We start from the raw sequence: 24894 nt of genomic DNA on the forward strand, positions 1-24894 counted from the left end.
TATTCACACACACACACACATACACACAAACACATTATACTAAAAGCCAACATAACCATGGCAAAGCATGCTGTGGGCAACTGAACCTCCCTGAGGGGCAATTCAAATACAATTGTACGGTGTCATCTGAATGGTTGGGCACCTGTATTTTGAGTTGATGATGCGGCATATCATATCACATGAAAGGAAAGATGCACTTCTCACATTGAATGAACAGCACTGTTATTATCAATGCAACAATCATGGGAGTCATGCATTGAGCTTGACATTTTCTGTTTTATTCTTTATTGTTGCTAATCTTGTTCTGAGCTGTTTGGCTATTTGTTGCTGGTTTTATTTTGATTCGTTATGTTTTTGTTGCATTGTTTTGTTGTTGTTGTTGTTAGGTGGTTTTTGTTTGTTTGTTTGTTTGTTTGTTTGTTTTTTGTTTTTTTTTGTTTTTTTTGGGGGGGGGGGATGAGGAGAACATAAAAAATGTTTACTTCTGGGACCAAAACCCAACTAACATTAGAAACCAACCCCAGTAGATATGAGGGCAAAGTCATTTCTGCTGTAAATGTACTGCCAAACAATTAGCTATAAAAGGTGTCAAGAAAAGAAACGCTATGAACACTCCGCATCTTCTCCTAACTTTGCCAGATCCGACGCAGACCTTTGGTGTTTTCCCTCTCCAAAAAAGGGCCGAAGTCTGCCAAGCACCGTATCGCTTCTGTCTCGGGGGAAGATGACTGTCACCGATCAGCGGAGACACAAACTTTGCGCACCGATCAAAATGGTGACTAAACCTCCAAAAGGCCCCTTTGTTTACCCATTCGAGGCAATCTGTTTTTTGGTGCATTTTTTTATTTCTTCAGACGAGCTACCATGCATTGTTATGAACATCGCTTACTTTCTCTTCACAATACATAAGTTTAAGGAAAAAAGAAAAAAACAGAGATGTTTTTCAGTAGGTTTGCTTTTCGCATACAAAATTTGGAAGACTTGTAACACTTTTAACAAAATCAAATGCTTTGACCCACGTACGTGGCTGTAGAGAGTTTAAAAAAAATGTATAAATTGAAAATGTACCTTACTTTGCACAACTGACTTAAATAATAAATACTTCTGAAGATCTATCAATGACATCACTTCTGCTGCAGTAGTGGAATGTCAAATTGGGCTGACCGCTCCATGAATGAAAGAAAAAAACTGTATACACCATATATTTAGCAAATCTAATTTTTCACAAATTGGGACTTTGCAACAATTTCGCAAGAGTTAAATTAACGATTGTGAAATATACAATGTAGTAGGCCCCTACTGAGCAAAGAAATGCATGCATGCACACATGCACATTGATGTCAGGATCAGAGTTACCATTTCTGCATGTTTATGAATTCGCGAATAGTCTTTGACTCGCGATATTCGAAAAAGTAATAGCCTTGCAAAATTTTCGCCGTATACAGTAGAGGGGAGATATGGTAAGTCCACTGACCTCTTCCCGAGGCACAGGGGATGACATGGCCCTAGTTGTGGATGCGCCCACTATGAGAGAAATTTGATGTTTGTCAGGTTAAAGACTATTATGGGATTTACTGCATTTTTTAAGCTTTTTTCCTACCTCTATTTTTTTTTTTTTTAACCATTCCCATGCATTCCCACAGTTTCATTTCCTCGCCCGCGATAAAACAATCACTACAAGTGTGGAAAAGTGATCACGGAGGGGAAGCACGGGAAGCTTCTAGGAAGCAGGGGAGGAGAAGTTTACAGTTACTGGTCATCCCGGCCCAAGGTCGGCCCACTCTTGCTGGGGAGCCGTTCCCGGTGAGGTACGCTGTGTAGCTGCCAGCTAGCAGCTCTGCTGGGACTTACGCAATGCAGCCTCTCTGTCACAAAAATCATTACGTTCAAGGGTCTTTTAAATGCCACGATCTCACGATGAAATACTGGTAATTAACGATACCTTTATGACATGTTGTGTTCAGTTTGCATTTATTTCACACGGGCAACTATAGAAGCAATCAAATAATCACGGGACCTGCAACTTTACCCATCTCTGCGAGAAAACAACCGAATAGTAAAAACGATGGGGTACTTTGCCAGAGTACACAGGGTATCACTGCTGCTGCTAGCAGACTTGATGTTAAACCAGGAACCTCCAGATTAAGGGTCTAGACGGTCTTGACCACTGAGCTACAGCAGCTCCTCTGCCTAGGGCACAACATACAAAGTATGTAGTCAGCACGACTGCTACGATCAATTCCCCCTAGACATTGAGATTTTATTATTTTGCTGGTTTAAATGTCAGAATGTGAATGACTGTTTCATCTACAAACTACAGAAACATACAATGTAGACTACTCTGTACAGTATAGGTCCTAGATCAGTGAGTAGGTAACTAAATTCTACCATGATAACTTTGAAATATGACACTCATTACAGTTGTTCCACAAAATTCATATTGCAATAAAGAACATTCAACTTTCTACCCTAGTACGATAGCTGTAAAACACATCATTTACATTTTACTGAAGCCATGCACATTATGTGAACAATAACTCTCATCATAAAATCTATGAAGTCTGTCTATTGAAACATAAAGGCATTGATAGTGAATCAAAAGTCATGGTCCCACAGATATTTAGGCTATCCACCATGGGTGAATGTCAGTGTAAATTGACAAATTCTTGCACTCCAGAACCATCCAATGGAGTCATGATGATACATAAAATGCAGGTGGGCAAATGACCAAGCACCAGCAAATACACAAGATTTTCTACACATGTACTCGGCCTCTTGACACATCTGGCTCTATGGGTCGAGCAAAGGTGAGAAAGAGAGTGAGACAGACAGAGAGGGAGCGGGGAAGAGAGAAGGAGGGAGCCATTCGGAAGAAAGCGGTTGCAGAACTTGACCTTTCCCTGCACAGGTCAACTCACAGCCAGGGCACAGGAACAACTCTGGCACAATAATAGTACTGTGGCAGGCTTTTGCACTTCTGTATGGATATCACACAGGCATGCTTGGTGCACACATTGTGGGCCCCACTATTCAGCCCCCGCTTTCCTCCCTGTTGGGTTCGTCTTGGGAGTCGCACTTGCTGCCAGCCCTCAACAAAAGAGAGGGAGAGAGCCCCCGGAAAAAAAACCCCTCCATCTCCAACATCTCACCTCGAACTACATAGACTTGTGTACAAGCATGTGGCACGCTGCGCACAAATACAGACCACATGTCTCGACATTTGGAACAACAGTCCTCATACACTGGGCGTACACTACCGTGTGGAGCTGGGCTGCTTTACATTTGCATGCTTTACAACATAACAGTGAAATGGCAGACCATGATGTCTTATACCCATGGTCAAAGCTACGGTGATATTAAGTGATTTCAAGTGTGGTACTGGGGATATATCTCCCAAACAACTGCCTTTGAGCTTCCACACCTACAGTTAAATTTATGCAAGTGATACCGATCGCAGCTATCAATTTCCATCACCACTGTATACTCACTCCACTGCAAAGTCAAGCAGGAATTAAAAATGTGACTGTATTTGGTTCGAGTCAAATATGAAAAGATGCAGCCATGAATACTCTGTAGCAGACATCGATGTGGATGAAGCCACAAATTTCTTCACATAGCCAAAACACAACAATGTTAATTGTGTCCATGTGTCTATAGCATTTGTGTACAATGTACTTTCCATGGGTAACTTCTGAATTAGCATAGACTATGCATAAAGGCCTACACCACCTACCTTGTGAGTAGGGACAATGCGCAACCACGTACACTAATATGGGTCCTGTACGAATACATTTAGCATCGCTAACACCAACACCAAACCTGAAATGGCAAATTTGATAACAACTAGTATAAGGGCTGGTGTAAGCCAATTGGGGAAAAAGCGTACATAAACCACCAACAAGAATAGTGGGACTCAGTTCAGCAGTCGATGTTCAGAGCAGACCCACCCTTGGCTGTAGAAACTATGTCACAATTTTTATGTCAATCTGCTAAAAATGACTGATTCCTAGTTTGGGATGTTATAGAGCTGGTGCTGGAGTTAAAATGCAACAAACATTATCACTAGCAGCAAATTTGAAATAGCCCATTGTTTACTCGGTAGGCCCACAGTTCACACACAAAAACAAAAGGAAATACAAGCTAAATATACATTCCATTTGCAATTTTACTTTAAAATTTGAGGAACTTTGCACGGATATATGTAGAGCACTGTTTATATCTTGTATGGCAAACCTCTTGCAGTAATATTTAAGCTAAAATGTGGTTTTGAGAAGAAAAAAAATCTAAAATAAGGGCTGTAAATACATCACATTACTGTCAATTATGAAGGAAAGAAGACATAATCATGGCAAGCATGTAAGCCAGGAAAATTACGCAAGTATAAATAGAAAGAAAATCAGATTGTGAGTTCACCTTCCAGAGTAGCCACTTTTCAAGACTAAAAACTACAATTGTGAATTACAATAGCAACTAGCACAAACTGCAATTACTAGAAATTATGGCTTGCCATATGCTTCCCTTGATGTTCAATTTATTCTGGAGTTCGTTAAAATGGTTTTTCATACGAATATCCTTTTGATATACTATATACGCCAAATATTTCGCGAAGTTTTTATTTTTGCCAATTTTGTGAAATAAAAGACACATGAAAATATTGACTCTGATCCCGATGTGAATGTGACGTACGCGTGTACACTTCTCTGTTCAGTACAGGACTCCACGATCGTAAATCTCACCACTCGGGAATTCCTGATTCGCGGAAATTCAGACTCGCGTAATATACATGCCATATACAGTATATCCATTTAAATACCCAATCACTGTCATCCAGGGAAAAGTTCTGGGTACCATTTACCACCCAAACTTACTTGTGGGAAATCACTTCATTTTTAACTCAATTTGTTTGCTTATTGGTCAGCTGTCATTCCAAAGGACCCTGGGCAAATTATCACTATACACCAAGTAAAGGAGGCAGGTATTTTTCAGGATCACATCCACAAATGGACGGAAGAGAACCCCTGGGAAAATTAATGCAAAGGAATCATTTTCATCATGCAAATGGTAGAATTGGGCTGCATATACACTGTATCACCTTTCCCTTGTTTGCAACATGTTTCAATACGCACCCTAGTTATCAAAATGCCTTTGCAAGGCCTTTCCGCTCGCGTTTCTTAACCCGTTGAGGACGAGTCCCGAGTATACTTGGGTGGGTGTCTACAGGAAATGCATGTTGTAGCAAAACCAGTCCGTCCTCAACGGGTTAAATTGTTGCGTTTATCATCTCCATTGTGAGTTGAGAGGGAGGCCTTGTCACTGCGCAGCTACATTGCGCAGTTTGACCCCAGGTGTGGAGATTTGTATTTGCCAGTGGTTGGCATGCAGGTTCAAGCTATAAACGCGTTTCTAACAACTTTGCGTTTGTCATCTCCACAGAAACGCATTTCTAGCTTTTGGTTAACACGTTCACAATCGCACTTTAATCCATGTTTCGGAAAGGTATTTCTAACCCTATAATCGAAACAGCGCTGCATCTACTATCTGCCCATATCTCCCTGAAAGTTGTCTGAAAACCATAATTTTATGCCAGGAGTGAGTTGATAAACAGCACTGGAAATATTGCACAACACTGGAAAAGGCAACATTTAGACAAGGAAATCTCTAAAAGACCGTATCTTTCAATCTCTCATGACTGATACTGATATTTCAATAGTTTCCGTTTCCTCCACACAAAATCTTGCTAATTTTTTTCCTTCACAAGTGTGACAATAGTAGTGATAGACAGTTTGATAAGGAAATATAGATGAATTGTGGTACGCATGCAGCTCCTGATGCTATGTAAAAGAAAAGCGAACACGCAAAGCCAGTGGGTTATTATCAACATCGTAAGAACATCAAACTCATCCAAACACATGCTCAGGAAAAGTTGAAGGGAGGGGGAGGGAGATAAAGGAAGGTGAGAATTCCCTGCCTCAAACCAGTCACATAATGTATTTAAGCGAATATGACAACAATGGCAGGGTTGTTGCTGAACAACACATAAATTGTAAATTGTGTGCAAAATACCACGTGAAGTCAACGCTGCACACTGGCACTGGTCCGACAGTCCAGGACCAGTAAAAATCACTGTCAGACCAGTAACTTTTTCAGGAATGGACAAGTAAAAAATGGACAAACTGGGTACTTCTTAGTCTGACAGGCAGGTCAGACCAGTAGAAAAAAATGGGTTTAGTGTGAAGCCCTGGTGAAGTGCAATCCCATGTGTTGAATTTCATGTAGTGCACACATGAGTGAATTTATCACCTCTTGTGACTGGGACAGTTGTTTAAAGGTACAATTTACCGCTGAGAGCAGCGATTTAAAAAGTGTTAGAGATATCACATTTGATACACATGTGTAGATCAGTTGTATCACAAAACATCCTACCATGTAAACATTTTGCAATAAAGCCTATCAAATACATGTATATAAGGAGATATCACTATTTTTCTCAATAAGCCATAACTGTAGATGGTTTAGTCTAGAAACATTTTAATTATTATGTTCACAATTTGTATATTTAACAATACTTAACATTAATTATACTGATTCAAATTTTAACATTGGTTGTTTCTACCCCTTAATCACATTTTAGGATAATTTTGAATTATCCCTTTAATCAGAGCAGGGGTCTTTATACAGGAGTCGTCCTAACTATTAAGGCAGCAGCAGCTGTACTACGAGCGTGATTAATTTTGTGAGTTGCATCATGACTTCAGCGGAAGGATACTTTGACCGAAACCCAGCCTTAAATATTTAAAAATTAAAGAAAACCTGAACAAATAAAGAGAGAAGAGATTTCCGAACAACCAGACATTTCATGTCTACTCCAACCAGTGGTTTGTGACAAGCTCGTTTCCTCTGTGATTTTTTTTTTCTTGTTAAGTCAACAGTTGGAATTCATCTTGTACATCTAGCAGTTTTTACCACACAAAACCAGGCTCAAACTTCAGACATGTAGACATTTAAAGGGCTGCTGTGTAAAACCTTCATCAGAACTTATCTCTACACACAAGAATCAAAATGGATGCGATTATATGTACTCTGTATATTTGTCTAGATGTATTTTGTTATTGCCGGTACATGTATGCCTCAAGAAGTTCTCTCCCTCAGTTTTTGTTTGTGCAAGAGTTCGTGAGAACATGCGTGGATGCTATGATACCCAAGTACTGCTCTTGTGTATGAGGCTCTTTTATTCTTTCTCAGATTTGAATGTTGTATGCAAAAGTACTCATACCAAATGAAATACAAAACCTTTCCCATGCATTTTTACTTTGGGGAATCCAGACTCCTCACGAAATTGCCCAAAGTTTCATGCACATGAACTTTTCTGGTTTTACAATACTGCCGCTTTAACATTCTTCTGTTTTTAAAAAAAAAAAAGGGGGTGGGGCATCTAGTGATCTACAGCTCCGTGCCAACTGGAGGGAATCTACATGCCCAGTTCTAGGTTTGGAAAGTGCAATCACCTGAAACTAATCTAGGCAAAAAAAGACAATAAACCCTGAGCCCTGGATGAAACCTGCGAGTCTGGGCTACAGGGGTCTGCAGTCCACTGCATATTTGGCCTGGATTCAGTGGGCGTTATACGGCCACTGCTTTGCACTAGGGGCCCACCTTTTTCACCTCTGAGGTGTATTACACATGCGCACGCGTGGATATTTTAAAAAAACACACAAAAAAAGCAATAAACACACAAAATGAAAGCACTGGATGATTTTACAAGGAAATTACAAGTTATGCTGAATTGGGAGAAAATATGTAACAAGAAATACAATATCCTTCTTGTATTTTGCTTGCAAACAAAGTGCATACAGGTACATACAATTTGTATACGTGTGTGTGTGTGTGTGTGTTGTGTGTGTGTGTGTACTGTTGAATGCCTGTAGTACTGTACTGCAGGAACATGTTGGTCTTTGCCAAAATGGATGTGAATGACCCATGTTCGAAACTACTCATTGAATCGGAGATGGTCAGTGACCATTTCACAAGAGGCAGGATTACATTTTGTGTTGTTATTGGCTCAATAGCAGTGGATTATTGTTGCAGTTCTTCCAAGATCTACATTGTACATCTGTATTAAAGGCATACATTGTAATTTACCATTTGCAGACGAAACAAAAACCCAGCATTAGTACTTTAAAATAGTTCTAAAATGTGAGTTACGTATAGAGACAACCCCTGTAAAAATTTGAATCCTTATAATCATTGTTAAGTATTGTTAAATATACAAAATATGAACAATAGTTATAACAAAAATGTTTCCAGACTGAACCGTCTACAGTTATAAGGTTTATTCACAAAAATACTGATAACTTCGTATATTTCATACAGTCTTGTACTTTACTGCAAAAATTTTACATAGTAGGATGTTTTGTGATACAAAAGACCTACACATATATGCATCAAATGTGATATCCTGACAATTTTTTTAATCACTTCTCCCAAAGGTAAACTGGACCTTTAAGTGTTCCTCCTTCGTCATTTGGGCCCGAATTCACGAAGGTGGTACAAAGGAAACCATGGTTTAAACCATGGACAAAAACCACGGAGCGCCAAGTGTTGCATGGAATATTTCGTCGATGAAATGATTATTTTGTAACGAAATGACAACATTTTGTAACTAAATAAACATTACGTCCACGAAATGATAATTTCGTTAATGAAACGGTCATCTTGTCGACGAAATTTCTTTTGGTTTGGATTTGACCATAGATGTATTGTTATATATATGTGGAAATATTTAAATAACAACATTACTTGGGGACCATTCTGAGAATTCACTTAACAGATACACACACACACACACACACACACATACACACACACACACATGATAAATACTGGTGAGGACACACGACAGAAGAAATATTTGTTTCCTAATCTGTGATGGTATACAAATTTACTTGCAATGATGTCTCCTATGAACAGTCTCAAATGTATGTACGACAGCATACAAAATGAATGCTCAAAACAGTTGCAGACTACACATATGTATCATCCAGACATGCTACTGAAGTACTTGTATGCTGCCAAGATACGAGCGGTTACGAACTGTGAGTTGACCCAAATCACTCAGGCATGACTGAAAGCCAAGCAACCACACTCTTGCAACACAAAGTCCATTTGCATTTGGGCCAAGTTTATTGGGTTATTCTTTTTTTTTTTCAAACTTGTTTCACATGTAGTAGCTATGATCATTCTTGGCAAGGCTAAATTTCAGTAGCATCAACTTCCTCATTATGTATGCAGGTTGGTGCAAGTTGCCCATATTTGGCATAGACTACCAGGGCCATCAGAACATGGTACTGGGATGCAAAAGGGTAATAACCTTTATTGTAAATTATGGAGGTCAAAGTTTGATGAATGCTTGGATATTGCACCTTTTGGTACGTTATTAAACATTACTCATCCCAAACTGAGTGGTAGTTTCTACTTTTTTATCATCACTGTCCGTCATAACAAGATCACCGTGAGCTTGAATATCATGCTAGTAGGCTAAGAGTCAAATGCATTGTATATTGGCACCAAGGCTGGTCTGCATGGTCATTTTGCATTCTATTATAGCTACTACAAACCACAAGCTTTTTTTTTGGACTATATGTTGGTAGTTTATGGGGGGGGGGAAGAAATTTAGTATCTATTGATCACAAAAAAATATATTGATTTATTGATCACAAAAAAAGTATCGATTGATCACAAAAGAATAATAGTTAAATTCACATGCAGTTGCTAAACTTGAAGTTTAGGTTGAAAACTGAACTGTTGATGATTAGCTCTACTCGTGAAGTCACAACATGGGTTCACATGTGCATCTAAACATGAAGATGTACAACTTTCTAACGAGCGAATCCCACTCGATGATTATACCAGAAGTGCAGAGATTTCACTATGACCTTTAATGCCCACACAAAATAGCATAGCTGGAGGTTGACCCGGAAGCGTACAGAGCGAGGTTGACGTAACTCACAAGCTCATTGATTATTGTGTCCACACAGAGCAAAACTACGAATGGGGACGACCCCCCCCCCCCCCCCCCCCCGGCTCATGGATACAGCGTAAAGCCTTTGATGTCTTGTGGTTCTACTCATCGACCCCAACTTTAAGATTGCTAACTTTCGAGTGTGTCCATACGACGCTAAACTACAAGCTACTCATCAAGAGTAAAGTTTTCAACCTAAACTGAAAGTTTAGAAACCGCGTGTGAACGTAACTAAATGTCAGTCACGCAGGACTGAAGTTAGTAAAAGAATTACTTTCAAAAAGTCAGTCAGAAGAAATACCCAGTCATTCCGAAGATTGAATCAGGGGCCCGTTGCATAAAAGTTACAATTATGGTAACTTTGCCATCCAGCGGTAACTGCCATGGCAACACTACTCAACAGCCAATCAAAATCAAGAATTCCATGAAAGTTACTATTGGATGGCAAAGTTACCATAATTGTAACTTTTATGCAACGGGCCCCGGGTGTTATGAAAAGCAGACTTGCTGCCTCCCTGTACTTTACTCACAATAGGTCTGGCCTCTTCAAGTTACTTTTATGACTCATGCTTCCTGTAATCCCGATTACTGTTACTTTGCCAGACAAAAGTACAATACCAGCTTGATTGGAAGGGGTCATATCTGTAAAAGTCTATTTTTAAAATCAACAAGAAGAAGGAGATTATGCAATAGAGCCAATGGGTCACATTCTTCAACTAACTTGTCTCAATGCACTGAGAAAAAACAAAACAAAAATATCTCACATTGTGTTCCGCAATTTCCATTTTGTGTCTGCTTTTCATAACAATTTTAATAGCTTTCACATATATTTTTGTTATTGTTTTTCACCAAACACTCGCTTCTCTACTTGGTATCCTCTCTTTATGGAGCGACACCGGTCAAAACATTCACATACCATCAACATTTAACACTAGAGCAAGAGCAAAATTCACTGAAAAAGAAGATGTGAAACTATTACCAAAAAGATAAATCTCTTTCCTGTTCTCTTCTAGCATGAAAGTCTGAAGGAAGGTAGGAAAGATTGTGCACTGCAGATGGTTCAACTTTTAGAACCCTTTACGATTTAGATTTTGATCGTTCAGTTGGGTTTTTTTTTTTCCCTTCTGTTTTTTGAGTGGGCTTTGGTCAAAAGTTGAAGGGACAGACAGCGAAAGTTCAGCATTCCCGGTACGGACATCTTGATCTGCAATGTCATTTTCCTCCTCCCCCTTCCTCCCTGCCACAGATATCCCCGTCTGATTTGTGAGTCAAGTTTCCTTGCAGAAGAGTGAGAGGCTGTGTTCACACGGGTCAAGAAATGCGATTGCCATGCTGAATTACACTTGCGATTCAAACAGTCCTCTGCAGGCACGAATGAGGAAGGCTTTGCGGGGATTCTGCGGTTTTCAATTTCAGAGTGAGGAAGGGGAGGTGTGGCAATCACTCTGGAGTGGCAAGTATCGTGCCCTTTGACAGAAGTTAAAGCATTTTTAAGGAGCAATTTTTTTTTTCTCCCTGCAGAAGAGGTTGAAAGTTCATATTAATCTCTGCCCTAGAACATGATTTGGAGGTCAATCTGTACACACAACTGTTTCATTCCATAATTCCGGACCATCACTCGAATCCCAATTTGAACTACGATTCAAACCACCCTCCACGATTCCACTTTGCATACACACCGCCAAAATGCGTCATTGGAAACATGATTCTAGTGATGCATCATTAGAATCGTGATTCAGATAATGCACTCGTGGTACGTGTGAAAACAGCCAGGGAGACAGCAACGCAAACTTGCCTAACTTCCTGTCATTGTAGCTCACGACCGTGCTTTTGAAACCGAGTCTGGGAGGGGGAAGGGAGAGAGAGGGGAGAGGAGGAGGGATTGATGTTTGAAGAGACGAGCTTCAGGAAAGTTCATGTCTGCTCGTCCCTCTGAGAGGTCGGGGGATGCAAGCACAGTATGCAATGGGGCACGCACAGGTCAAGTTAGTCTCACTACAAGTTCATCTGGTGCATCCTGGATAATTGGATCATAATGACTTTATAACACCCAGCAACATACACATGCACATTAACAATTAAGAAGGGGGGGGGAACAACATATGCTTATATTGCTTTACAACAACAAATTTTTATTTTTTTTTGATTGACAAACTGCCCTTCATCAATGTAAACAAGCACCTAAATTCAATATCTTTCATAGTAGCCATGATAAAAATTTTAAAAAAATCATGGGTATTAATACTTGGGTTGGATTTGAACCAACAATCTCCTGCTTAACCAACGGGTATTGTATCCGTTAGACAATCGAGCTGCTGTCTGACACAGCAACTGCTTCAGTCTCTGTAATGTTATATCTCCTGTTAATTCTAAATGAACGTTTAGAAATTTGCCAATGCCTTGTCCGATGTCGACTAAATAAAAGTAAAAAACATAACTGCAACCAACGATCTTAAAGCAAAATAACCTACACTGTATGTGTTTGTACGTCGAGGGCACGTCTGTTGGTCTCTCAAATTGCAGTCTTCGTAAGCACAAGTACCAATTAATATTTACGATTAACTTCAAGTTACAATTTGAGGGTAGCCAAATACTATTGTGGCAAACTTTGCTTGACAGAAGAACTGGTACAGTAGCAAAAGAAAGATGCTTGGATAAAAGAACACAGCATTGCTGGAAATGGGAGGGAAATCTGAAGTCATGACTGGTCATTGGAAAGCAAGATGCAGTTTATGACCTTGATTATCCGGCCACGTTGGGACCGGCGGGCCTCCCGATAATCGATTTGGCCGATAAGAGAGAATCCAGATGATCGATGACCAGATAATTGAGGCCCTACTGTACTGACAAACAGCCAGACAGATGAGCAACCGGGTACTGTACAACAAGGAATGTTCGCATGCATTTGAATTTCGCGAATTTTGCGAGCGCCAAGATTCGCAAAATTAAAATGCAATCAGAATTTCTTGTCTACACTATACGCATTGAACACCAGTGGCAATTCACGAAAATTTCATGCCACGAAAAGGGCCATCGGCACCAATTCGTGAAAATTTTGTGCCGCGAATATATCATGTTTTACAGTACATACAGTGAAGGAGGACACTGTCCTTGAGAAGTACGCACTGCCCAGCACGCAACCAGTATGACGGAGGCATGAGGGTTGCCAAAAATCACATGTCTAAGAACGAGTCTGCTGTTTATTTTTTAATATTTGGTGTCAAAGCAGATGCCCAAGGGCATCGACATGCTACTGAAATGGTATCTCCACCTGATATTTTCACTGGTACTGCCATAAACACAAAAACCACCAACTCCCCGTAATCACTCAAGAGATCAGTGCCACACAACATGGAGAGTTCTGAATCCAGCCACTGCAAGATACCAGGTTCCAATTATCAGTTTACAAAATAATAGGCCCGTTCACAAACAACAAAAATGGAAATTTCAATCGCGATCCAAATTTCAATTTTTTTTCCGACCGTTCATACACAGGGAAAAATCGCACTTCGCATCAAGGAAAGAACGATCAGTGGCCAAACTGCGCATGCGCGAAACGTGCATGACTGAAGACTGACCCCGCAGTCCCAATAATAGAGTTTCGCACGCGCTACGAACGATGGGATTAAAAATACCGATTTCCGAATCTCGATCGCGCTCACACACATGACGCTTGGCAAAATAATCGCGATTATTCTGAAAAATCGCACTAATAGTGCGAGTTGGATCGCGATAAGGATCGCGGTAATTAGTGAGATTTTTCTGTCCACATTGGAAAAAATTTCGAAATTTTGATCGCGATAAGAAAATCGATTTTTAAATCGCACTTTTTCCCTTGTGTGTGAACGGGCCTAATGTCATTGAGTAAAACTTTCGCAGCTTTTGTCAGAAGGATCTGCAATCACATGTACACTGTACATAGGAAGCAGGTAGGAAGGCTAAATACGTTCCACACAATTAATTCAGTGTCTGAAAGTTGCAGCTCAGAATAACAGGCAGTTTGGCAACCTAATGTACACTAATAAACATGCAGCAAACATTAATTAGTTGGCATGTCCTTGCCCAGAAGGAAAACCTAGACTTTAAGCTTGCGAAAGCTATGAGCTATGAGCGAAAAGATCCATATAAAAAAAAAAAAAAAAAAAAAAAAAAATCACTGCTATGCTGCTATCTACTAATACAGGAAACTAAATACACTTTGTCCAGACAAAAAAGAACATCTAGCCAAGGAGTCATTGACCAGACTATGTAGATGTAGGCTCTACTATAAACGAACACAAAATATTTGGGAATGGTGGAAATTTCTGTGAATTTTAAATTCAACTGAACTCTTACGAAAATAATAACACCGGGTAATTTTAGAAGGTATCAAATTCTATACAAGGAACTCTGATTCAAGTGTCTCACTCAAAGGTAATGGCAAGTCATAGTATATGTCAGTGATTTTCCATTGACCAAGGCAGGCAGATACATAAAGTAACATACGTGGGTTTGAAGTAAAAGATGTACATTGTAGTACCCTGGGCTGAACTGATTTGTGAGCTCTAGAGAAGAAAAAAAGGTAACACAGTGAGCAGGGCATGGCAAGAATGACTGCGTGCCTATCTACATGTATGTGCAACAAGCAAATTTATCTATGGCTTCTGCTTTCAGCGAGTGGCTTTACTCTGTCCAGTCACACCTCCCTGGTCCAGCGGTGCTGAGAACACATTCAATAAAAACAACAGCAAACAAACAAAAGACAACAGGGGGCTCCACAATCCATCCCAGTTGGTCTGAGAGATGGGCAGCTACCCTGTCAATCACAGCCACTGGACATGGACGGAGGGGCAAGGAATTACAGAGTGCAATCGGCAGACTGGCTGACCCTCCCCGCGGGCCCCCGTTTGAATTAAAAACTTCTTCACATTCACTCTCCACAGCACTATCCATACAAGGATGGTCTACCACTGGGGGGGAGGGGGGAGGGGGGTAACTGTACTGTTTTGTTTTGTTTTGTTTTAATTTAATTTCTCGTTTTCAGCTAATCTCCCCCCCCCCCCCCATATCCTTCCTATTCAATTTGACCCTGTCATATCTTCACCACTGTATGTAATCATGATGGTGATTCACTGCTCTTCTACCCACTTTTAAAAGAAGTTTATTGAGGGAAAAATGTTATGCCACTTGACCTGACGTGACTACCTTGCTTGATTTGATGTAATACAATTCAATTCTATTCAATTGGTTGATAAATGATAACAATCTCACAATATATCCTACCCTTCTGTACCAGGCTAGTAACATGAAGTCAGAAATTTCCTGCAAGCCCTATCACAAGATGCTTTGCTAACACACATCTTACAAACCATGTAAATATTGCCTATAAATAACGTTTTCGCTGCTCAGAGAGACTGGTCCTCATACATGTGTGCATCATGCGTCACCAGAGTTTTTCAGGAAAGCTGTGGATGGGTACCAGCGAGCAGAGAGCTGTGTTCACATGTACTGTTGACAACTACTTCATGTAGGCCTACAGGATGAAATGTACAATGGTCCACAGGGTACCGAACTGCTATCAAAGTGAATAACCTTTCTTCCTATTGTTAGTGACATGCATGGCTTGAAATCTCTGCATACACATGCTGTAGAATTGGGCTTTTGGGGTGAGAAAAGAAAGACACTTTATGAATGGAGCCCTTGTTTGAAAAGGTGAATGTTCGCTAGCCTTGGCAGTGACGTCTGATTGCGAGAATGCTTTGTCCGCCATGAGGAGGAATGCTGGCATGTAGGGCTCCGTTTATTTTGAGGGTCAGTCAGGGCTGTTCATTTTAAATATTCATGATTACATGGGCTGACCACAAGAAATGAATAGTTTCCTGGCAATTACCTCGCAAGCAGAATACTTCATCTGTGACGGTACTAAAATATCTTCAAATTTCATTTCCTATTTTGATCAAGCTCATACCGGTACATTTTCCTTATTTAAATAGCAGTCGCTGATTTACCTGCAGAGTCGACAGGCTTCTGTTGTTATGCTAGGTGTAAACAGAAGCTGCCTGAAACTTCAGCGAGAACTTGGTGTGAAAAATAGACAGGGGGCAGTCAGGTGACCTGTCACTTTTGATTTAGTAGCGATTCCTGAAAGAACAAAAAGCGACCGTTTTTTTTTTTTTTTCCTGGAGTCGTGCGGACACAGCGAAGGTTGCCCCAGCCTCCTAACCTTCCCGCAGGCTTCCTGTCCTCTCGGCTGGTACTGACCTAATGAAGACAGCTATGGAGCTCACTGCTGTAACCTCGCTGAAAGGGCCAAATTTTTGAGGGGAATCATCTGTTGCTACACGCACATGTACATCGAATTGATCTAGCCTCTTTCTCTGAGATGCATTGTATCTTAAAGGTAGGGGATACCTTTTACAGACCTCTCAAAATGCAGCAAAACATTAAATATGAACCTCAGGGGACTTGTTTAGGCCACTGTTGAGAAATTTGGAAGTCAACAGTTATCTACAATTTGAATAATGCACAAAACTCAACTACTCAGTAGTTCTGTGTGTCAGCCACACTTAAGACTTTTTGTTGCAGTCTTCTGTATTTTTTTATCTATAAACACAAATCTAAAAGTATAAGAGCTGATGTAATAACATATAGAGTGTGTGGCAAGAATGTATATAGAAATGTTTGTAAGTTTTGATGAACTTTCTTCACAAAATATACATGATGGACACACATGCAGTGCATGGGTCTGCAAAGGTAGCCTAGTAATGTACTGGAATTTACGGTGAGCCCCGAAAAAAAATTCAATTCAAAATCTAACGGTCAATAAAAATGTACTAAATGTTACCTTCCACTTTCAATACTTTATGGGAGTTTCTAAAATGATACTCTCTTCAACATATACCACTGTATTTATACAACTCTTCATTTAAGGCATGCAAATGGGATTCCCTACCTTTAACAAGGGTCATTCAATGTACAAAATGTGCTTGTGGGGCTTTGTTGCATCAGTTCATGGCACAAAAAGACTTTAATAACATCCTTTGTATTACAAGTACAAAAGTATCATTAAAGTCACTGCAGTGAGAATTTTACTGGAACTTAAAATGGATCTTTATCATCCACTGTATCAGATTTTATGCAATGTCATGTCTAATCTATGATGTAGCTGTCAATGACTCCTTATTTTTGCATGTGTCAGATAAACTTCTCCCCACCCCACCCCCCAATTTAAGTCTACTGCATTATGTTACATAAATGGCATTTTGTTTGGATAACTTCCTCACTTTTCATCACCAAACTTGGACCCAAACATTGTGCTATTAATGTACATAGTACTGTAGGGATGCCAAGTTATGGTTTAAAGGGATGACATTGAAGGAAATTAGGGAGGACATATACTTTTAATTATAGCTACCTCTCACATGGCATCAATGAAGGTCTACAACCCAAGTTGTCAACAAAAACTAATTAAAGTGTTACTATTCTTAAGTTCCCTCCATGTGCAATTCAACAAGCATAATTTTTTATGATACAGATGTACAATATAGTGTATGAAATTGAACGCCATTTCATTTGTGTACAAACTAATTGTACAAATGTCATAAACTGAACAATTAACCTAAAACAATTTGACTACAGCACACAGGCAATTCAAATGCCTCCCCTTTGTCACATTGGATCTCCTCGTGAAGTTACATAAAATGGCCAGAAACTTGCATTTTTTTTTTTTTTTTGTGCTACATTTCAGTGACCTTTGAATGTAATCTCAATCCAACATTTCCAGGAACCGAATGTTAAGTTTGGGGCAGACAAGCAATTTGGCGAGAGAATAGTTGTAACCCAAGCAGTGACCCTTGACCTTTGACCTATCTCAATTATTATGTTTAGAGTAAATGATGGCCAATTCATTCTACCCTTTCAGCTAAAGTTCATTACCACTGGACATTCCTATGTGAAATTCCTATGGAAATGGGGAGGGGGGGGGGGGGCTAAAGTACAGTGACCTCTGACCTTGCCAATACATTGCTGTTCAAATGTTGATTACTATTTGATCACATATTTCAAAAATACTAGGATATTATACAATTGCACATTCTTAGTTGAAGTTGTATCTGAAATGTCATTCTTGATTACCCAAGTTCAGTGACCTTTGACCTCTGACCTACAATGGTATACAGGGATTTGTTTAAAATCTACTCAGAAAAGAAAAATCTACTGATACAATTGTAGGTACAATGTACTTAACTTAAATTTCTGTGGTCTGGGGTGCACAGACAGAATACCCCAAAATTTTACTTTTGCACCTCTAGCACTCTTTGGGGAGAGGCACAAAATCTGTTGAAATTGAACCTCAAACCTCCAATGCCTCACATTTCTTACAGCAACTGAAACATGACTGGTTGGATTCTAAGCTTGAAAAGAATGCTTTCGATTGGAAGAAAAATATTGATAACCTTCATCATTTTTCAATGTTATCACATGTACAGTGTGTGTTCCATGATTTCGAACACTACTCACAACAAACCACTTTTTTATCTGTTTCGTTTCCTCAAATGTCAATAATGCAGCTTCAGTACACAATCTATCTTTGCATCATTTGTGCAGGCAGCAGACGCAATTGTGGTAATGTCTGTCTGTTGGGAATAGTCAATATACAATATGACAAAAATGGCCAATCGCCAGTACCCTTTGGTGACATTGCACAGACAATACATGTACCACCATACACCACATGATATGATATACCGCTGTATGTATAGCAGCTTCTCCACATACAGTGGAAGCATGTTTGACCCTTGATGTACTGTACATAAATGTCATTGCCACAATGCCTGAAATGTGCTTCAATGAAGATGAAACTGATGATTTGAAAACTGCAATACTGTACTCGAAGCTTGTGATCTTTAAGAAGCATGAGGGATGTAACAAGCAAAACATTTGTGCACAGTCAACAAAACATATATGGACATACATGTATTACTTCCTCTTGTTGTGCCTGGGATGAATTACATTTTTTTTTTTTTTTTTTTTTTTGAGAAGATTCAGCAAAACAAAGTTGGTTCTTCTACTACTAATTTGATGAAAAATCATGATTTCACCATTCTGCTGGCTTATTCCATCATACTGTACAAAGAGACAAGAACATTTTGGTCTTGTGCATCACACTGCCCGTCGATCAAGAAAGTCCTTGAGTTTACATGTAAGTGCCATGGCAATTTACATGCCAAATCAAAACCATTACGGGTAGTTGTATAAATGTCGAGTTGTTTGGGTTTTTTTTTTCCTACCTTGCAAATCAAATGAAACCCTAAAGGACATTAACATCTCACAAAGAGGCCAAAGCAAGAGAAATAGTATTTTTTTTTTTTTTATGAACGTAGTGAAACATAAGACTCAAAAGCTGTAAATATACATGTAACTGTGTGATAGCATAGACACAAATAGGCTGCCTGTAAGTCATACGAATGTGGCTCTAAATAGGATCTGAGTGATAATTCATTTTGGCAATGTTTGTGTTACTGTACATAAGCACTAGCCCAATTGCTGGGGCAAGTGAAAATCAAAGTCAGCCAAGTGTTTTGGAATGAGAAAAAAATGCTTGCCCAAAATACACTACATGTAGCAAAAAGTTTTGAAGCCACCTTTCTTTATTTTATTTTATTTCATTTCATTTTTTTTACTTTTCCCCTTTCTTTGTCAACTATACAGAAAGTCCAAGATAATGAAGTTTGGTAACCATGCAACACACTAAATTTCATTTCAGCTACTTTCTAACACTTTTAAGTGAAGAAGGTCCATTGCAATGTAACACCAACATTTCTTATTGAACCAAGTTTGTTAATACTCCAATATGTGTAGCGTGTGAATCAACCTGTACTGTTTATCAAAACATTGTGTTTTATCTAGCCCTAATGTAGTATGTAGGTATTTATAATATCTTGTATAGAAAGAGGCAAAATACTCTCATCTCTCAGACAGGACATCAAGAGGCCCCATGTACTCCAAGAGTGTCACAACCCACACCATAAAAGAAGCAATAAAATGAATGAAAAGGAATCACTTCTCACAAAGAGCAGGGTATTTACACCTAGTGAAGTTGGACATACACACTCAGAAAACAGCTAATTGATGTCAGGTCCTTGGGTATATCACCAGAGGTGCTAGCAATGGTCAGCAAGTAGTATCAATGAAGCAACTACTCAAAAACACTATACATGTACAATTCTGTACCTCACTGGCTAGTCATTTATCTGACACTCTTCTATGTTCTCAGTAGTTTCTTATGTAAATGTACATGTAGTATGAAGGGCTGAATCATTGGCTCACACATGTACCCAGTCAAGTCTGGTCTTGAATGTGATCACCGATGGATAATTGACCACATTCTCAGACAGAGAATTCCAATCATTTCTTATTTGTTGGATGAAGGTTTCCTCTCTTTGCTAGGTTTTGCATTGATCTGCTTTTGGTGAGCTTCAGGATATAAACCATTGTGTACTGGAAGTAGGCCTAAAAAAAAAATGAATAATAAAATTCTTTAAAATGTTATACTTGTGGATGTTTGCGTCGAACATGTCATTCTATTTGTGGGTGATAATAGATCAATCTGTGGCTAGATTGTATAATACACCATAATATACCAGTGTACAGGACTGTGCACAGGGTTGTATTGAATTTGAAAGGAAAATAATGGCAAATAGCTATCTACATACACACACACTGGCTTTAAATCGTTATTTGATATCTTTGCAAAAGTCTAGATATCACTAATGCAATCGATCCGACATGGAACCATGCCAAGGAGAAATGAGAGCATTTGAACATATGCATCCCACAACAATCAAAATGTTAAGTTACAAGTCACACATTCTCAAACTGAACTCAAGCAAGCTACTGTGTTTGCAATTCTCAGATGATTTCACAGAAGCAGTAAATCTTGATTCATGTTTAGTTTTACTGCACTATGTACTGTTTCTGGTCTCTTCAAAAAATGTGGGTCAAAGAGAAATGTTCTAAGGTAAATTCACCCTGAGCTGTTAGAACCTGGAACCATCTGCCAGGAATCTCCCATTAACATTCAGAGAGGCTGCTCTTCCAGTCATCCGAGTGATGCAGCCTCCTGTTGGGTCACACAAGCTCTAAGCAAAGAGGCATGTTTTTTACTTGCACCATGCACAGTCACTTTTATTGTATATCAGTGACATTTAAAATCATCCTGTTCACCACGTACATTTTTGTACTTTAATACTTCAAGGCTCAAGGTAGCTAAATGCAAATGACCTCCCATGCCTAAATCAGACCACACACAAAGGCATAGGTTTCTATACTCATACTGCCCTACTTTGGCAAAAGGAAGCAAGTGACATACCATCCGAATTTGAGTTATTGATGTTTTCATAATTCACATAATGAGCTCTTCTTCCAGGCCAAATTTCATGCACAAACACTCATCCTACTAAGAGATATGTTAGATAAGACATCATGATAGTCCATTGACGTGAGTGTAAATGACAGACACATTTTGCTCTTTAATGAGAAATGTCACTTTTGTCACTTGCTTCCTTTCGCCAAAGTAGGGCAGCATAGCCTGCAGACAAATCTTTGGACGGTGGTATGGTCAAATTATGGGCAGCTTGCTTTATGATTGTATGCGCAATGTACTTGTATGTACTGCCTAGGGTCTACACAATTAACCAGCATCAGAAATCTAGTCTTGCACTGGACGGCTGGAAACTGTAGCACTTCCACTGAAGTGTAAATTCTTCTGCAGCTAGTACAGTAGGTTGAGCATTTTTGATAGACTAATATGCTGATGACGGTAACAGAAAGAGAAAGTGACGGTGTACTGCAGCTCACCTACCTGGCTGATTAGAAAAGGTTTCATACTCTCCAGGGTGCTACATAAGCACTTGCCCGATTGCCCGGGGCAAGTGAAAATCAAAATCAGGCAAGTGTTTTTGAACAATGAGAACATATCCTTGCCCGAATTGGGCAAGTAAAAAGTTTTGAAGCCAACTTTTTTTCACTTATTCCCCCCCAAAAACCCACAAAGTCAACCACACAGAAGCCCAAAGATAGCAGATGCTTAGTATGCAACACACTTCATATTTCATTACAGCAGCTTTCCAACACTTACGTGAAGAAGCCCCAATGCAATGCAACGGCAACAATTGATCAGACCAAGTTTATTACTCTATTGTGTTTTACAGCGCGCGAATCAATGTGTGCTGTTTATTTAAATGATTTTACACATGATTTTCCATATTATTTCCTTATATTTTGGACCATCTTTTCGGGCAAGCGTTTTGCAGCAAATTTGAAAATATGCAAAATAAAGTTATGTAGCACCCTGCTCTCTGAAGAAGATGTGAGCGGCTACCTGTATAAACTGTAGTTGAGTGTCCAACACATCAACACCCGAATGTTTTTCTATCAATTATAGATACCGTACTTAAAATATCTCACAATTTGCCTGAAATATTAATCACATGTAAAAAAAAAAAATAATCTGAATTCCCAAGCGCGCACTAAAAACGCGATTTGCTGTACATGCCCGAAGGTAACTGCTTCGAACATGTGGGCTGTTATTTGGACGCGCTCAGTTGGGCCGTAATTTTGAAACCAACACCTTTAGTTACCCTCTACACCGTAAAACCCTAGACTATTGACAATTCGTGTGAAATACACATATCAAAATAATGCTTTTCCCACGTGCATTCATAATCTATGGTATCGTTTTGCTGATTATCTTGTTTATTATCAGATTTTTCAGTAATATTTGGACATCTTCAAATCCCCAGTGAAGAATGCAAAACCACTGCGCATAGACAGTCTGGTGCATTTGTTCTTTACGCGCAATGCTATAAATAGAGGGGTGTTGGTTTCCATGTACAGTGTCGATGTGTTGGACACCTAGGGCCTACTATACACTAGAAAACTACTATTGTAGTCTCTCTTTCTACTACAACATATAAAGTTGTAAACAAATTTTGATTGATTGATTTGATTGATGTGCACACACCACTGCACTCTGCAGTTTGATTTAATCTTCAGACCCTGATTCACCTGAAGGGTATACCATAACTATAGTAAATAGTGGGTGTATGGAAGAAGGCCATCTAGACAGAAAGATCCGTCTGTCCAGAGGAGTCTTTTATTTTGTTGACATTCCGTGAAGCCAGACGCAGTCTCCGTTGAACATCCTCGATGACCAGATACAGACCGATCTTTCGCCAATGGAAGAAGCTGCTAATTGTGCTACAGTGTATGCTATACTAGTATGGTAGGGGTCCAACCCACCGACCGGGTCCATAACGACCGGCCGCGCATTATAATGGCATTGCGCGTACAGAAAGAAAATGTACGCATGGGACTACGCGCAACGGTGTTCGATTCTTCACTGGGCTACGCTACCGAGTAAAATGTGGCGAAAACAACTAAGTATTCCCTCTAAATTACCGAAATTTAGCAAAATCGAATAAGGTTTATCGTGTAACTACATATAACTAGGCCTACCTTTGCTGACTCGTTGTTAGATGTAGAGGCGTATCCTTCCGTAATAAATTTGACGATTTTGACCGCAAAATTGTCACCGCCGCTTGTACGATCGTGCACAGTACGTTACACATACACACGACATAAACATTTTGTCGCCCGCTTGCGCTACGACCGTACGAGTTGATGCAGAAACGAGAAATGAATACCGTGAAAAAACAAACCGACTCATCTAATTTATTTCAATTACGATGAAAAGTTTCCTAATGAAAATCAAGTCAAATTCATCAAACAGTCCTTCAAAAGTAATATCGAAGGATTCAAAATATATTCAAATATTATTGGGGAAAAAATTACGACTAGAAAAAAACAGCAGCTTGTCGATAAAACGCGTTTAAGTACGCTTTATACGTATTGTCAATAGAGGGCGGGGTGGTCGGTCGATATGAGCCGGGCAACTGAGTGCGGAAAAAATGACACCCCACGCGTTCGAAGCCGCCATCTAGAGCGCGTACCTCAGATCGCATTTTCAGTGCGCGCTTGTGAATCCGGAGTATTTTCTCCACACGTGAGTAAAATTTCAGGCAAATTGTGAGATTTTTCACATTTCTATTGATAGAAAACGTTAGGTGTCCAATATTATGGACACCCAACCATACTACTAGTCTAGTCAGCTGTATGATCGATGATTAAAAGTCTAGACTCTAACTGTTATGTAGAATTCTATGAACATTTCATCGAGCTCATGGCCATACCTCTCCAAATAGCAATGCACACAGTTATCACTGCCACTGGTTATCTGGTTATAGGGGACCTACATACATATTGACAACATGTGTTAGAGGGTCTACTCTACAGTGATCCATTTTGATTGTAATACACACGAAGACGTGGAGTGGTGCAATGCGATGCCTTTCCAACACACACCACATGCTTTTGTAATATGTACAACTGTAACTCAACTGCTCTCTTCTAATACTCATACATAGGTGTTACCCAACAACCTGTATTGCACCTTACGTACCATTATTTGACATAACTTGTAGGTTTTCTACGTAGAAATTCGATTGGCGAAGGGCATAAGTTGGCACAGTCCTATATTGTACGTGCGTTTGATTGCAACTTTTATTAGCCGATCGTAGTCTGACATTTACCTCAAATGACCTTTTCCATTTCTCTGCGTATGGTATGCGTGTGTGCGTGTAGCAATCACCCAGCAAGCAGCAAGATTAGAATATTGGCTTCGTTGTGACAGCCAAAACTTACGATTCACCTCCAAAATTGTGACTAGACTTACCCAGATCTGGCATATTATCCATCTTTATATCCCCTTGAATCCGTGCTTTACAGTATATACCACTTCAGGCTCAAACTGTTGAATATTTACAACACTGCGATGATAA

The 24894-nt window shown here is 39.5% G+C and overlaps 1 protein-coding gene across 1 annotated transcript in view; it reads right to left on the minus strand.

Annotated features, from left to right (window-relative positions):
- The window catches only part of LOC140240835 (retinoic acid receptor RXR-alpha-B-like), a 100576-nt gene that overhangs the window by 75602 nt on the left and 80 nt on the right, over positions 1 to 24894 (minus strand). Inside the window, exon 1 of the mRNA XM_072320606.1 lies at positions 24789 to 24894. This exon is cut by the window's right edge and continues 80 nt beyond it. Coding sequence (XP_072176707.1) covers positions 24789 to 24810 — 22 coding nt within the window. The 5' untranslated portion in view covers positions 24811 to 24894. The remainder of the gene's footprint in view (positions 1 to 24788) is intronic.

This window comes from Diadema setosum, chromosome 17, assembly GCF_964275005.1.
Source record: "Diadema setosum chromosome 17, eeDiaSeto1, whole genome shotgun sequence".
Classification (NCBI taxonomy): Eukaryota; Metazoa; Echinodermata; class Echinoidea; order Diadematoida; family Diadematidae; genus Diadema; species Diadema setosum.